This window comes from Aulonocara sp. 'chitande type north' Nkhata Bay, linkage group LG9, assembly GCF_057382095.1.
Source record: "Aulonocara sp. 'chitande type north' Nkhata Bay isolate Kocher_YH1m ecotype deep benthic linkage group LG9, A_spYH_male_GT1.1, whole genome shotgun sequence".
Lineage (NCBI taxonomy): Eukaryota > Metazoa > Chordata > Actinopteri > Cichliformes > Cichlidae > Aulonocara > Aulonocara sp. 'chitande type north' Nkhata Bay.
In genome coordinates, this window is record NC_141352.1 from 29,138,006 (window position 1) to 29,152,167 (window position 14,162).

General features: G+C 38.9%; 2 protein-coding genes across 2 annotated transcripts in view; one reads left to right on the plus strand and one right to left on the minus strand.

The window, feature by feature from the left end:
• LOC147322323 (uncharacterized) overlaps nt 1–14,162 on the minus strand; it is a 333,216-nt gene that overhangs the window by 78,117 nt on the left and 240,937 nt on the right. The window lies entirely within an intron of this gene.
• LOC147322326 (uncharacterized) lies at nt 5,945–12,429 on the plus strand. Its single transcript, XM_086306863.1, has 3 exons — nt 5,945–6,177; nt 8,004–8,768; nt 9,094–12,429. The coding sequence occupies exons 1-3, from the start codon at nt 6,160–6,162 to the stop codon at nt 9,784–9,786; spliced, it is 1,476 nt and encodes a 491-aa protein (XP_086162989.1). The 5' UTR covers nt 5,945–6,159; the 3' UTR covers nt 9,787–12,429.

A 14,162-nucleotide genomic window follows, 5' to 3' on the forward strand; every position in this document is an offset into this window, starting at 1 on the left:
CCTTAGCTTTCTCCTTCATCTCCTGGTACCTGGCCTCCACCATGACTTTCAGGGCCTAAAGGAAAGTAAAAACATTTTGTTCTAAAGTACGACGTGGCTGTGAAGCAGTGTGTAGTGTAGCTACACACTGAGGCTTTGAGCCTCAGTCCTGCCTGTTCACATTTAACTCTGTAGAAACGAAATCTTCACTGCTTTTATGACCTTTTTAGTGGGGAGAACATAGCTAGGATTTAATGACTTAACAAATCTTTTGAATCCTTTGTCCTCCACAATGCTAAATGGCTGGGAGTCCTCAATCACCATGCTGACCAGGTCTTCATCTATTTGAGATTGTTCTCCTGAGGAAAGACAATAAAAACAAAGCACAAATATAAATATCACACACGTAACTTATAACAGTTGTATAATATTGTTATATCATTTAGTAACATTACTGCATGCTATATTATCATTGGATTTGATGGCTCACCTGGTCTTGCTCCACAATCGGTGTCCCCCTTATTCTCATGCAAAGCTCTGTAGTGCCTAAGCATGGATGAGGTGTTGTTGTTATATCCCAGCTCCCTGGCACATAGCAAACACTTCACCTTGTACAAAAGTACAGACAGCTTAACATATTTTTTATTGCACCATCAGTATTATGAAAATACATCTTCTGTGGAAATTTACATACCTTGTTGGGAGATATAAGCTCAAAATGTTCCCACACAGGGGAGGATATCCTTCTCTTTGTAGCTGGCTCCATTCTCTCCTGACTTTCTCTCCTCACTCTCCTAAACCTCTAAACTGTCTCTAACTCTCACTAACCGCAACTCTCCATCAAACGCCCACATTTTGAATGGGGTCTGAGGGGTTTATATCGCTGTCATAGCTCGCGGCAAAGTTCGAGCCGCTTCCTGAACCAGTCACGTGGTACAGCCGGGCAGCGAGGCTTCGGACGTCATCATTTTCAGCTCCTTCCATAAATGAAGCAAGCCTCGATACGCGTGTCACTACCCGATCCGTACCGGAAACCCGATCGGTACCCCGCATGCGCAAATCTTACGTCACTTCCTCTCTTTGCCAACATTGCGACATTCAATATATTTGAATGATACGGTTAGCGCCCAGTTAGCTCATAGCATTTCTCAACAGCTCTGCCTCCTTTTCGACTGCCCGGGACATTTAAACAATGGATAATTCGTATACAAAGAAATTCATGCTTTTCTCCTCAACAGAGAGTGTCCCCCGATTGAGCAACAGCGCCGTAAAATAAGAAGAATGGCGCCTAATTACAGAGTTAATAATGCAGACTTTGTAATATCTCACGTGTAGATTCATCAGCCAGATTAAGTGTTTACTGACAATTGACAGTGATAGCGCACATCATCATCACTATTCCAACAATCCTCTCCTCACAGACAAGCATAAACACACTCGACTATCGCTAAATCAGATTTAACACACGTTTGTAATGACGATAATTCAGTTTATAATAGGGTTTATTCGCTCCGTCAGCAGGTGGCGGTATCCTCGTACACTGGGGAGTAAACTGCCATTAAACGAACAGAAGAAGAAGAAAACATCTGCACATGCGCGGTACGGATCGGGTTGACCCGATTTGTACGGTCAGACTTTACACACGCGCAGTAAGGATCGGAGAGTCCTGATCCGTAACTTTCTTTTTATTTTTCGTTTTTGTCTACATTGTACTGAAATGCTTCATTATTGCAAACATTTTAAGATATACTTGTTATTCTTAACATCTTAACAGATACTCTGACCCATAACTATCGTAAAACGCTACGACCGGAAGTAGAAACCTTACGCGCATGCGGGGTACCGATCGGGTTTCCGGTACGGATCGGGTAGTTTTTTTTTTTGTTGTTTTTTTCTCTTTTTTTATTTTATTTTTATTTTATTTTTATTTTATTTTTTGTTTTTTTAATACTTTAATTAAATTTATGCACATATTACAATCTCTCGTTGGGAGACAACATTTGTGCAACAACATCTCGAAAAGGTTGAATAAGAAACCAAACGAAAAAAAACCAAAACCAAAACAAAAAAAACAAAACAAAAACAAAACACATATATACATATACATAAATATATGAAGGCCATTTTTATGACATATAACAGTTTCCTTTCTGCGAACACTTTAACATACATGTGGCTTACTTAGTACACCAAAAACACAATCATTAAAAGGATAGAGATTGAGTCCCATTGTCGCATATCAAAGCAGCCTCTTTACATGAATCCCTCAGTAATTCTAAAGATGACAAAAAAGATTTTAATTCAATTTTCAATACAGTTAGGGAAGGTCTTTTACTTTGCCATTTGCATTTGTGTATGTGGTATTTGCCCATAATTATCACCACCTTGTGTAGCATGGACAGTTCCTTAGATGGATCACCATTATTAAATAAAACTTGTGTTAGAGTCAGTGGGGTCATCCCATCTATTCTTATACTCAACCAGTCTACTAGATCTTGCCAGAAGTCAGTTGTTACTGAGCAGGAAAAAAACAAATGATCAATACTTTCCGCATTTTGTGAACAAAATCCACATGGCTCTACCTCAAACCCAAACCTTTTTTTAAGCATTTCAGCTGCTGGGTAATATCCATTAATTATTTTAAATTGCATTTCTTTGACTTTGGGGGGGATAGGCCATTTTAAAAAGTGCGTATATTTGTTCGTTATTTTAACATTACTCCCTTTTAGTTTTGTGTTACTGTTAAAGTCGTGAAATAATTTGTTTTTAAATATCTTGTTCATGGTTTTATTATTACAGTTTTTATCCGTCAAAGGAATCTGGTTTAGATGTAAAGAAGGTAGACTAATATGTGCCTTAGAGTAATACAAATAACCTTGAATCAAACTCAACAGAGGTAAGGGGATTGCCTTACAAACCTTGTCATATTCTCTAAGGGAACACTGAATGTTAAACTTAGCATTAAAAACACCCACTGAGAGAAACTGACCCCTTTCATCAAGTAAGTCTGTTATAAAGATTATGTTTTTTTCAAACCACTCTTTAATAAACAATGACTTCTTATTAATTGTAATTGTTCTGTTATTCCACAAGGTGGAGCAATGTGGTGAAAAGTTATGGGCAAACACCATCTTCCAATAAGACAAGACCTGCTTATGATATTCTGACAGTTTCACAGGCAACTTCAATATATCAAAATCACATTTCAGGAGAAAATCCAACCCTCCCATCTTTTTGAAAATATTTTTTGGGATATGGAACCATATGGAGTCAGGTTTCAAGAGGAAGGCTTTTATCCAGTTTATTTTAAATACTCCAACCATTGATTGAAAATCAATTGACTTTATACCACCTTTAGCGTAATCTTTGACAAGTTGTGATTTTTTAATGTAATGTGTTTTATTGCGCCAAATGAATTGATAGATTATAGAGTTAGGGTATAGGGTAATGTATAGTGAGTATGCTGGATAAACCATCTTTGAGACGCCCTCTGATTTGGATAATAGATTGTGTCCAAAAATTGTAATATCTCTCGTCAACCAATGATTTAGTGTTTTGGACATGCCATCAATTTTGTCTTTTAGGTTTTTTGATTCTCTAGTGTTTATTACGGATCGGGTAGTGACAACGCGCTTCGCGGAAACGCCTCCTCCATTACTCGACACACGCTTCAAAGCCTCGATACAGAACGTCACATCACTAGTTAGAAGTTAGCAGGGAGTTAGCTCGCTAGCTTCTATCTAAATCCAGTATGTCCTGACTGCGGGGTTTTGGAAACAAATTAAAACGTACAACTCTGTTATCACTTCCAGCATAAATGAAGACAGGAAAATTAACAGCAGTGACGTTTGTAGGGTTACTGAAGTTTGGCTAGCTGGTATATAATGATGTGCTACGTGACCGCTAGCAACACAGCCATGTTAGCATAATATAAACAAGCTAACTTTTTTTCCACTCGATAAAAGTTAGTGTGAGTGTACTCGGTGGTCAGGAACAAATGTAATCGCATGGCAGGATGCTGTAAAACGACCAAACTTCAGCCAGGAGAACAACTGAGATAATCCATCCTAGGGCTGGGCGATATGACCCAAAATTCATATCTCGATATTTTTTAGCTGGATGGCGATATAAGATATATATCTTGATATTTTTTTTAAAGCCATAAGTTGAGAACAAAAAGAGAGTTCTTAGTCACACTGTGTCCCAGATGTCACACGGGCACTTTTATTTACATACAGCGTAGATGTACATGAAGAAATTACTTAAAAATAAATTATCAGCATTTATTAAATAATCATGGTCCATAAATAAAAGAAAACAATGTTGTTTTTGCGCATAACAAAAAACTCACAATTGTGCAGTCAAAATGTAAACTAATAGACGCTGAGCGTAATAACAAAGAGACAGATTTCACAGCTGCACCACGTCTCTGAACAGGTGCCATTTGTGGTCCTTATACACACACAGTACGTATCACTCCGCGAGGCTCCTCCCCGGTAGCCGTAATCCTCCGACAATCCATCAAGCGGTGCAGCTCCGTAGCTTAGCAAAGTCATATTAAAACATTTTTTGACAGATTGCTGAGCGCTGTGTACCACATAAAATCGGTTCGCGGTCAGTAAGCACAACCAGAATTCATACATAAGGCGCACTGACGATTTTTGAGAAAATGAAAGGATTTTAGGCCGTGCAGCCCCTCCGGGCTGCATGTCGTTAGCGCGGTTAGCTCGCTAGCGCGGTTAGCTCGCTAACACGTTGACGCCGTCCAGCCCCACGCACGGTAACTCGCTAACGGAGATTTTCCGCTTTCATCTTGTCATTGCCTGCAGGTGAAGCAATGAGGGAGGCGGAGTTGTGTTCAGTGAATGAGAGGCGAGGCAGAGTAACATTGCGTAGAGACAAAAGTGGACGAAAGAGAGGCAAACCTGCGGCTCCACAAGTATAATTATAACATAACATAGACTATATCGATATAAACAATATTGTCACATCTTATATCTCGTATGAAAATATATCGATATTTTTTAAAAACTCGATATATCGCCCAGCCCTAATCCATCCACAATACGAGGTTAGTCATTCATATACTGCTGTATGGGCTGGGCTGTAGTTACATCCTAAGGTTTTAAAAACTGAGCTTAAATAAATGATTAGCGGTAATAAAAGCCGAGGGAGGTCAACAGTGATCACTGAATGTTTTAGGAGCTTTTTGAGATCAAATAGAAGAAAATACATAACATTCGTATATTCGTATACCTTCGTATATTTTATTTATATTGTCTCTGTATTTATATATGTGTGTGTGTGTGTGTGTGTGTGTGTGTGTATATATATATAATATTCTGTAACTCTGTAACTTCTGTCGGTGCTGTGCTTTTTTGGAAATCGAATGTCCCAGAGGAACCCACCCGAGGGATTAATAAAGTTCTATCTAATCTAATCTAATCTAATTAAACATGTTAACAACACAAAAGCCATATTAAACGCAGACTACTTTAGGCCCGGAAGTAGGATTCGTCCCGTCATCACTTAACAATCGGATTGTACAATTCTGGGCATCACGTGAGTTGCAGGCTTTACCATATAACGGAAATCTCCATTGTTCTGTAGCAGTGGTTCTCAAACGTTTCACCTTTACGAGCGACATCAAAGCACAGTAGTATAGGCAGTAGCGGTTTTTGATACGGGCGATTTTCAATTTCGCTTCACAACTAAAGTGTGCAATTTACTTTTTGTGCACTCAAATGGAGTCAAGTCAACCAGCGCAACCTCTGGCCAAGTACCATAGCCTACAGCCAGATTAACTTGTGACACACACAGTAGCGGTTTTTGATACGGGCGGTTGCCCGTATGAAAAAATAGTGGTGGAGGTTAGTTGTCTTTGCTTGAGCACTGATACCTGCCATTGCTGGCATTGAAAGATGCAATGCCAGCAATGCCAGGTATCGGTGCTCAAGCCTTTTGTGTTTGTTTCCAATAAGTTTCCCACCTCGGGAAACAAATGTGTTCTTTTACTTGTGAGATGAACATATGAGACACTTTGACTCTTCAGTGCAGTGTGGAGCCTAACAAAGATCTGTTTTGTGTCCCAGCTGATCAGCAGGAGGAGAAGAGTCTGACGGAGCAGCAGAGGAACATTTTCAGCTACTTGGACTCAGCTGAGTCACTACAGAGAAAACAATGAGCTCAACACAGAAGGTGACAGACAGAGCAGGGCGATATGACCAAAAATATTTATCACGATATACGTTTGAAAATTTGCGATAACGATGTAGCTGATGATATAATTGACACTAGACAAAATACTTTACAACTCCACAAAAAACACGGTAATAACGACGGCCTGCTAGCATGTCCTACCACAAATAGAGTTTGTTGTGTATCTGACGTACGAAAGCTAAACCAGTTCCACACCACTGAAGTTGCAGCATTTTTACAAACCAATTCTGGTTCATCTGTTTCATTCAACGATCCGCTTTCACCCTTCTAATTCTCCGTCACCGCCATGTTTTTTCCTCCATGTGCGTATGAAAACAAAAGCACTGCGCATGCGCGTTTTACCCATATTCTATCGTGATATTTCATTTTCTTATCGTTGCCCAACATTATACCGGTATTACCGTCAACGGTATGATATAGCCCAGCCCTACATGAAAGGCACCCTGATTGTGCACTAATCACACATTAAAATGAGCAAAAGAGGCAAAACTGTGTGCCAGAGTCTCGGGTCAGCGTTTGTTTTTATGTCACAGCACCAGAACGATTGCAGGTGCTCATAAGAAGTTACCATAAATCACCACCTTTCATGGTCTCAGCACATCAACTCTGTTATTAAGAAAATGGGACAAGGCATAGCTATGGCTATGAAATGCTCTTTCTGTATCACTTCTTCAATTATGAAAGATGTCATTAATGCACTAGTAATGTCTCATCTGGAGTATTGTTCAATCATTTGGTCAGCAGCTAATAAGACAGATCTTAACAGACTTCAGTTAGTCCAGAATAAAGCGTCCAGATTAGTATTAAGATGTTCATGCTATACTAATATTGATAAAATGCATAATCAACTTTCTTGGCTTCCTGTACAGACTAAAATATTCTATGGCTTACTTGTATTTATAAAGAAAGCAATTCTGTTAAACACACCACATTTATTTCTGCTCAGCTGCAGTATCCAGATGAAATACATAATCATATTACACAGTTTTCAACAAACTGCAATTTAGTAAATGCTCGAGTTAAAAGTAACTTTTTGTAAAACTGTTACATTTAGAGCAACTTTTAAGTGGAATAAATTGCCTTATAAAATTAGAGAATTATTCAAACTATTCAAAACTTCAATGAACATTTAAAAGCTGATTTAAAGAGCTTTTAGTTGTTGTAAATATTGTAAGAGATGGTTTGTTTTTTAAAATTGTGTAATGTGCCTCAATGTTATTGATATTATTATTATTATTGATTGCTTATATTTTAACAATTGTGAAACTTCACTGTGGATGTAAGAGCCAAATCATGTTGATATTTTGAATCCACTTTATTGTATAATATTTTATGTGATTGTATTTGACGGAAGACGAGCAACATGGAAGCTAATGGGGTTCTTTTTGAATAAACAAACATAAGATTTATTATCGCTGAATAATTATGTATAAATCTATACAAATTATAGAAATATGTAATAGGAAACAACACTATAAAATAAATTATAAAATAATATAAAAGTTTGCGTCTGTTTATGTGATTGTGTGTGTGTGTGTGTGTGTGTGTGTGTGTGTGTGTGTGTGTACAATCACGAGGGATGGGCATGATTTTAGTGTTTAAACAGTCATGAATTATTTTTAACAGCAGGTTGGATGTAATGTGTTAGAACTACCAGCAGGTGGGGATAAGAGACCTTTAAGGTGTTTGGTGCCACACTCCACCTTCAGGTTTAAAACTAGTGTTAATGGAGGGAGTTTGAAGGTTGAGTTTGTTCCACGACTGCATTTCACTCACTGCCTCTGTTTGTATCTCTGTCACTGCAGGACCAACATGGAGCGAGAAGTCAGCGCTCTCAGGAGGCCGACAAACCTCACAGAAGAAAGAGAGAGAAAAAACACACCTGTGACGAGTGTGGGAAGGATTTTACTTTGAAGGCTAATCTAAAACGTCATCAGGTCATCCACACTGGAGAGAGACCGTTCAGCTGTGATCAGTGTGGCAGAGCTTTTACTCACAGTTGGAACTTACAGAAGCATCTACTTACCCACTCTGGAATTAAGCCATACAGCTGTGACGAGTGTGGGAAGGAGTTTGCTAGGAAGGGTCATCTAAAACAGCATCAGGTCATCCACACTGGAGAGAGACCGTTCAGCTGTGACTTGTGTGGAAAGTCTTTTTCCTTGAAGCGTTACCTAAAAAGACACCAACTCATCCACAGTGGAGTTAAAGCGTACAGCTGTGATCAGTGTGGCAGAGCTTTTAATTGCAGTAGCAGCTTACAGAGGCATCTAGTTACCCACTCTGGAATTAAGGCATACAGCTGTGACATCTGTGGAAAAACTTTCAGCCAGAGAGGGTTCCTAAATAGACACCTACGCATTCACACCAGACATGATGTGTACTGCTGTGAACAGTGTGGCAAATACTTTGCTACAGACACACACTTAAAACGACACATGTTTATCCACACTGAGGGACGACCTTATAAATGTGACCTGTGTGAGAAGACTTTTAAAGCTCCACATTACCTGAGACTACACCAACAGATCCACACCAGAAAGAGACTCTACAAGTGCAGTTACTGTGAGGTATGTATTTATATTGTTATCTTGTCATTTTAGCCTGACTGTTTGGAACAACTCTGCTCATTAAACTGTGTTAGCATGTTAGCAATTCTACTGCATGGAAAAGCAGCTCTGAGTGATTATTCAGATTTTCATGTCAGTTATGATTTTAGTATTACTGTAGTATTATGGTGGTAGTATTGTAGTTATTGCAGCCCAGTAAACTGAGTGTGTTAACTGAAACAGTCAAATGTAATTGGACGTCTGCAGAGATGCTCTTTATTTCAGGCGACGTTCAGGATAAAAGTGTTGAAGGACTGACTTACACTGTCTTTGTGTCTTTGTTTAGAAGCAGAGCGACACAGATGGATCCAGTTCTCAACCCTGTCATCACTGTGGTGGTGGGAAAGACTTTCGTTGTGACCTTTGTGGAAAAACTTTCAGTCAGCAAAAGACCCTAAAAATACATCAACGTAGACACACTGGAGACAAACTGAAATACTGCAAAGAATGTGGGAGAAGCTTCACCACACCAAGTGAGTTAAAAAAACATGAACTGATTCACAGTGGGGTTAAAAAGCACCTCTGTGATCAGTGTGGGTCATCCTTCACCACTGCAAGGGAGCTTAAAAGACACAAACGAGTCCACACAGGAGAGAAACCATACAAGTGCAGACACTGTGACAAAAGCTTCTCACAGTCAAATGGTCGTAACAATCATGAACGTACACACATGGAAGGAAACTACAGCTGTGACCAGTGTGACAAGAGCTTCAGGAATCTCAGTTCATACTCCACACACAAACGATCCCACGTTACTAATAAACTGTTTCACTGTTACCAATGTGCCAAAACATTCACTAAATTATCTGCTCTGTGCAAACATCAGCGTGATCACTCAGGGCTGAAATCACTCCCATCACTGGATCACAGTGAATCTGAAGAGACAGAAAGATCCTCTGGTTTCAGTGTCAGACTCAAAAAGCTTGAGATCAGGCTCCACAGAGTTCAGATAGAATCATTTAAACTTGTGTTGAACTGAACTGGTTGCTGGGCTGAACTTCTACATAATACAGATTTACATGGGATCTTATTTTCTGTCGTTTTACTGAGTCAGTTTTGTCCTTTTTTCTCTGTTCTGGTTTTGCTCGTCTATAAATAATTGAAACTCAGTCAAATAGTTCATTGTTCTCCAGCAAAACGTTTTGGAAACTCATGTTTAACCTTTAAACTCTGACATGTTTTAGCACACAAGGCTTCATCGGGGAGTTCACTCATGATTGGACCATGAGAATAAAGGTTTTTAGTTCTTTCAAAGAGAGTCTTGGAGGTTTTTGATGTTTTGTTTTTTCTGAAATCACCTGAAAGAAAAACTATTTTTCTTGCTTTATGTAGTGTGGAAGTTTTTAATGTTTCTTTCATCTGTGATGTTCTTGAATGTGTTGACATGAAGATGGTACAAATAAACTGTCCTTTTAGCTTCAGCTCCTAATTTATTCATTATTTATGGATGTAGCACAGCAGCAGTTTCTTGATTAACACATGGAGGGCTCGGGATCTGATGGTGTCATCTCCCTAATTTGCCCACTGCGTAAATCTCACTCTTTGCCCAAGAAATTGAAATAAATCTTGTTTCCCTGCTGGATAGTGATCCACTGTAACTCTGCTCCTCCTTCCTATTTAGGATTTCTGTGACTGAAGTAAAATTCCCTCCATCCATCACTCATCCCATCTAACCCAAAGTAAAATAAAGTTTTGCTCATCTTAAAAAAGTAACATACAAACAATAACTATAATACAGAAAAGGGCCATTAGATTAATAAATAATGTAGGGTACAGGGACCATACAAATGCACTCTTTGTCAAAATGCAAGCTATCAAATTCCAAGACTTGGTGAAGCTTAAAACAGCGCAGATAATGTATAAAGTAAGAAATAAATTGCTTCCCAAAGAAATCTGTAAATTGTTCATAGAAAGAGAAGGTGGGTATAACTTAAGAGGGAAATGGAATTTAAGAATACAAAGTGCTAGAACAACTTTAAGAACTATGTCTATCTCAATTGCAGGAGTTAAATTATGGAACAGTCTAACAGAAGAAATAAAAGACAGTCAAAACATAAAACAGTTTAAAGTAAAATATAAAAACCTAATTTTAAATAAGTATAAGAATGAAGAAAACGGGGTTAACCCAGGACGGTAATGTTGCTGGTAATGGTGTTGCGGTTCTTTTTTGTTATTTTGTTTTGTTTTGGTTTGTTGTTTTTCCATAACTTGTGTATCTGCAAATATACACATTTTGTATTTTTCATATGAAAGAAACTATACTGTGGTGGGGCTTGCTAATTTCTTGTTTTGATTTATGTATGTTATGTTTTGTTTTACTTCATATGTTTCATATGTTGTTTGTTTAATTTAAGACAAAAAAAATTAAATGAATGAGAGGTAAAACTTGAGGGGGTAGGGACAAATAAGTAAATACTTCAGCCTACTCCTTTTCAAACAAATAATGGAATGATATTTTGTAATGATTGTGAAGGCACATGTTTGAAATGTTTGAAATAAAAATGAACTGAACTGAACTGAACTAAAAAAGCATTACAATAATGGGCATTACCAATGCAAACTGAATAATACAGAAGATGAAAGAATAGACTTTGATCAGTTAATAAAGCTCATGATCTTGATTCATTGTGGCTGCTACACAGATACTTCTGGGTCACTTCTCTCAGTTAGGAACCTTCCTCACCAAAACTGACTGTTGGACCACACCCCTGGTTTCATGAGAAGTTGTTTCAGCCATGATTTCTCTTCCTGTATTTCAGAGTAAAGACTGAAGTGACAAATGGAAACATGTTTAAAAAACGCAATGTGAGAGAGACGTTGAGGTCCTTGGAAGTTACCCTGGGTTTTTCTGTCACCCTGCTAGATGTTACACACCTTGTTATTGGACTGATTTCTACTGCTGGACTACTCCTGGGGAGAGTAACAATATTCTTACTAATTAGCTCCCTTTCACACCTTTGGGGATATTTATTTTTGTGCTTGCAGCGCTGTGAGCCAGAACAGCGAGAGAAAAACCTGCAACAGCGACGAGCCGAATGCTTAAGTGAATCCCAGCAGCTGCACATGTGCTACGCTGATTTAGAGGATATATTTGCTCTTCATAATTCATAACTTCATAATTACACCCTGTGTAATTATGAAGTTATTGAGCTGCACATACTTTACGACCTGCTTAAGTTCGAGGTCACAGCGTCTGTAGAGCAGCTGGAACATAATGAAGTCTACAAGGTTAAAGTTTTATCTTCACTTGTTGTTCTCTCTGCTGCTTGGTTTGATGGATCTGAGAGCTTTTGTTTTTATTACTGTTATTATAATTATCATTAATATCTTTAAAAGCTTTAAAATAGTGTTTGTGTTTTGAAAAGTTGATTTAAGAATTGAACAGAAACATCTGTCATAAAAATCGCCCAAAGGCACGGAGACAAACTCAAAGGATGCAACCTGTAACTTTCTCTTCCTTCATGTCAGCACCATCATCGATTATTTATAGTAAATGCATATAGCAACAGTAACACTTTAGTTTGGATTTCATGATTTCTGTAACTGGAAAATATTTTGTTTAAAGACAGAAGTGACTGGGTAGTTGCAACATTAGAGTGAAATATTTAATAGTCTAACAACAGCTTAAATGCTGTGTTGAAGCTGTCGTTTCAGGAGGAGAGAAGCTGCAGAGAGGCGTGTAAGACTGCAAGTCTGCTTCCTGGTCCCAGCTCTGGATAGTCATATTTTAGGGGGTTTAATAAATGTGTCCATATTTCTAGATATGAGAGCTGCTCCATCCAAAGTGGGATGGATGCCGTCTCTCCTAACAAGACCAGGTTTCCTCCAGAAGGTTTGCCAATTATCTATGAAGCCCACATCGTTTCTTGGACACCACTCAGCCAGCCAGCAACTTAAGGAGAACATGTGGCTAAACATGTCACTCCTGGGGCCCGTTCTTCGTACCTCGCTAAGTAGGCTAGCTGGATTTGATTGTTGACGATTTCACGTGATCTTGGATCGTTCGGTTCCCCGAAGCTCATCCGGGACTTGCTGTCATAGCAGCAGGGCCGTAAGCATAAACCTGCTCGGGAGCAGGCTTACTTTATGTAAACAGGATTAGATCGCGGCCATGCAGGTATGTCCGCTTCATTTATACGAAAGCAACAGCGATATTCCACCACTGTTTCACCATAAATAAATAACATCAATGTAACTAAAGACAATGCAGCACTTGATCCATTTATTGATTTCACACAGATACATACAGGTCATTTCCTAAAAAAGGGAAATGTACTATTAACATTCTATTACATGTATGTGATTATTACAGATGTAATTCATATTTCAGAGTAGCAATTGCAAATTACTTCGTGTAATCAAGATGAGAGACCACGGCTATAAAAGCGAAGGTGGATTTGGGAAGTCTGTCGCAGCCATGTCCTGTCCGTATACGCGAGCAACCCATTGAGGAAGGTGCAAGATTGATAAGGAGAGTCCTCAGAATTCAGCGTATATTGCGGGATAGACAGGATCCTTCAGCTCAGCGCGACAGTGTGCTCATTGAGAGATATCGATATTCCCGTGAGGGTATTATTTACTTAACCAACTTGTTGACGAGGGGGTGCAGGACCACCACCTGTCTTTTTTTGCTCTGCCCTTTTCTTGGTTGCTGTTATAAACAAACAGATTATTTCAGGGTCTCTTTCCAAGAAACGAAAAGCAATATAAGTGATAAATATTACCATTCTGTAGAATATTCTTATATTTCACTTTTACCTCTTCCCATGTTCTAGTGGGTCCTGTTGTGGCTCTAATGTGAAAGGGGATATAATATAACATATTATAATATAATGTAATATAATATTGGATAATATAGTGTAATATAATAAATCTACCCTACCGCCTACTGGTGTTGGCCAGAGGGGCCGATGGCGCGATATGGCAGCCTGGCTTCTGTCAGTCTGCCCCAGAGCAGCTGTGGCTACAACTGTAGCTGCTTCCACCAGTGTGTGAATGTGAGAGTGACTGAATAGTGGCATTGTAAAGCGCTTTGGGTGCCTTGAAAAGCGCTATATAAATCCACTCCATTATTATTGTTATTATTAAATTACTTACGAGTTTAATTTGTCAGCAACTTTCTGCCAGCCCTCTCTCCTTGCTTTTGCAGCCTTTGCAGTGTTCCCTTGCGTTCTGATTAAACTCTGAAACTCCTGAAATCCCTCAATCAAGAGTTCTTGCTCTGCTGCCGAAAAATACCGAGCCGAGCGCGCTCCGTCGACATTTTCGCCGACCAATCAGAGGGTTGCCGATCAATGTTTCCACTATCGATGCGTAGCCCCTTTTACGACACCCAGTGATGTCACATTACTGCGT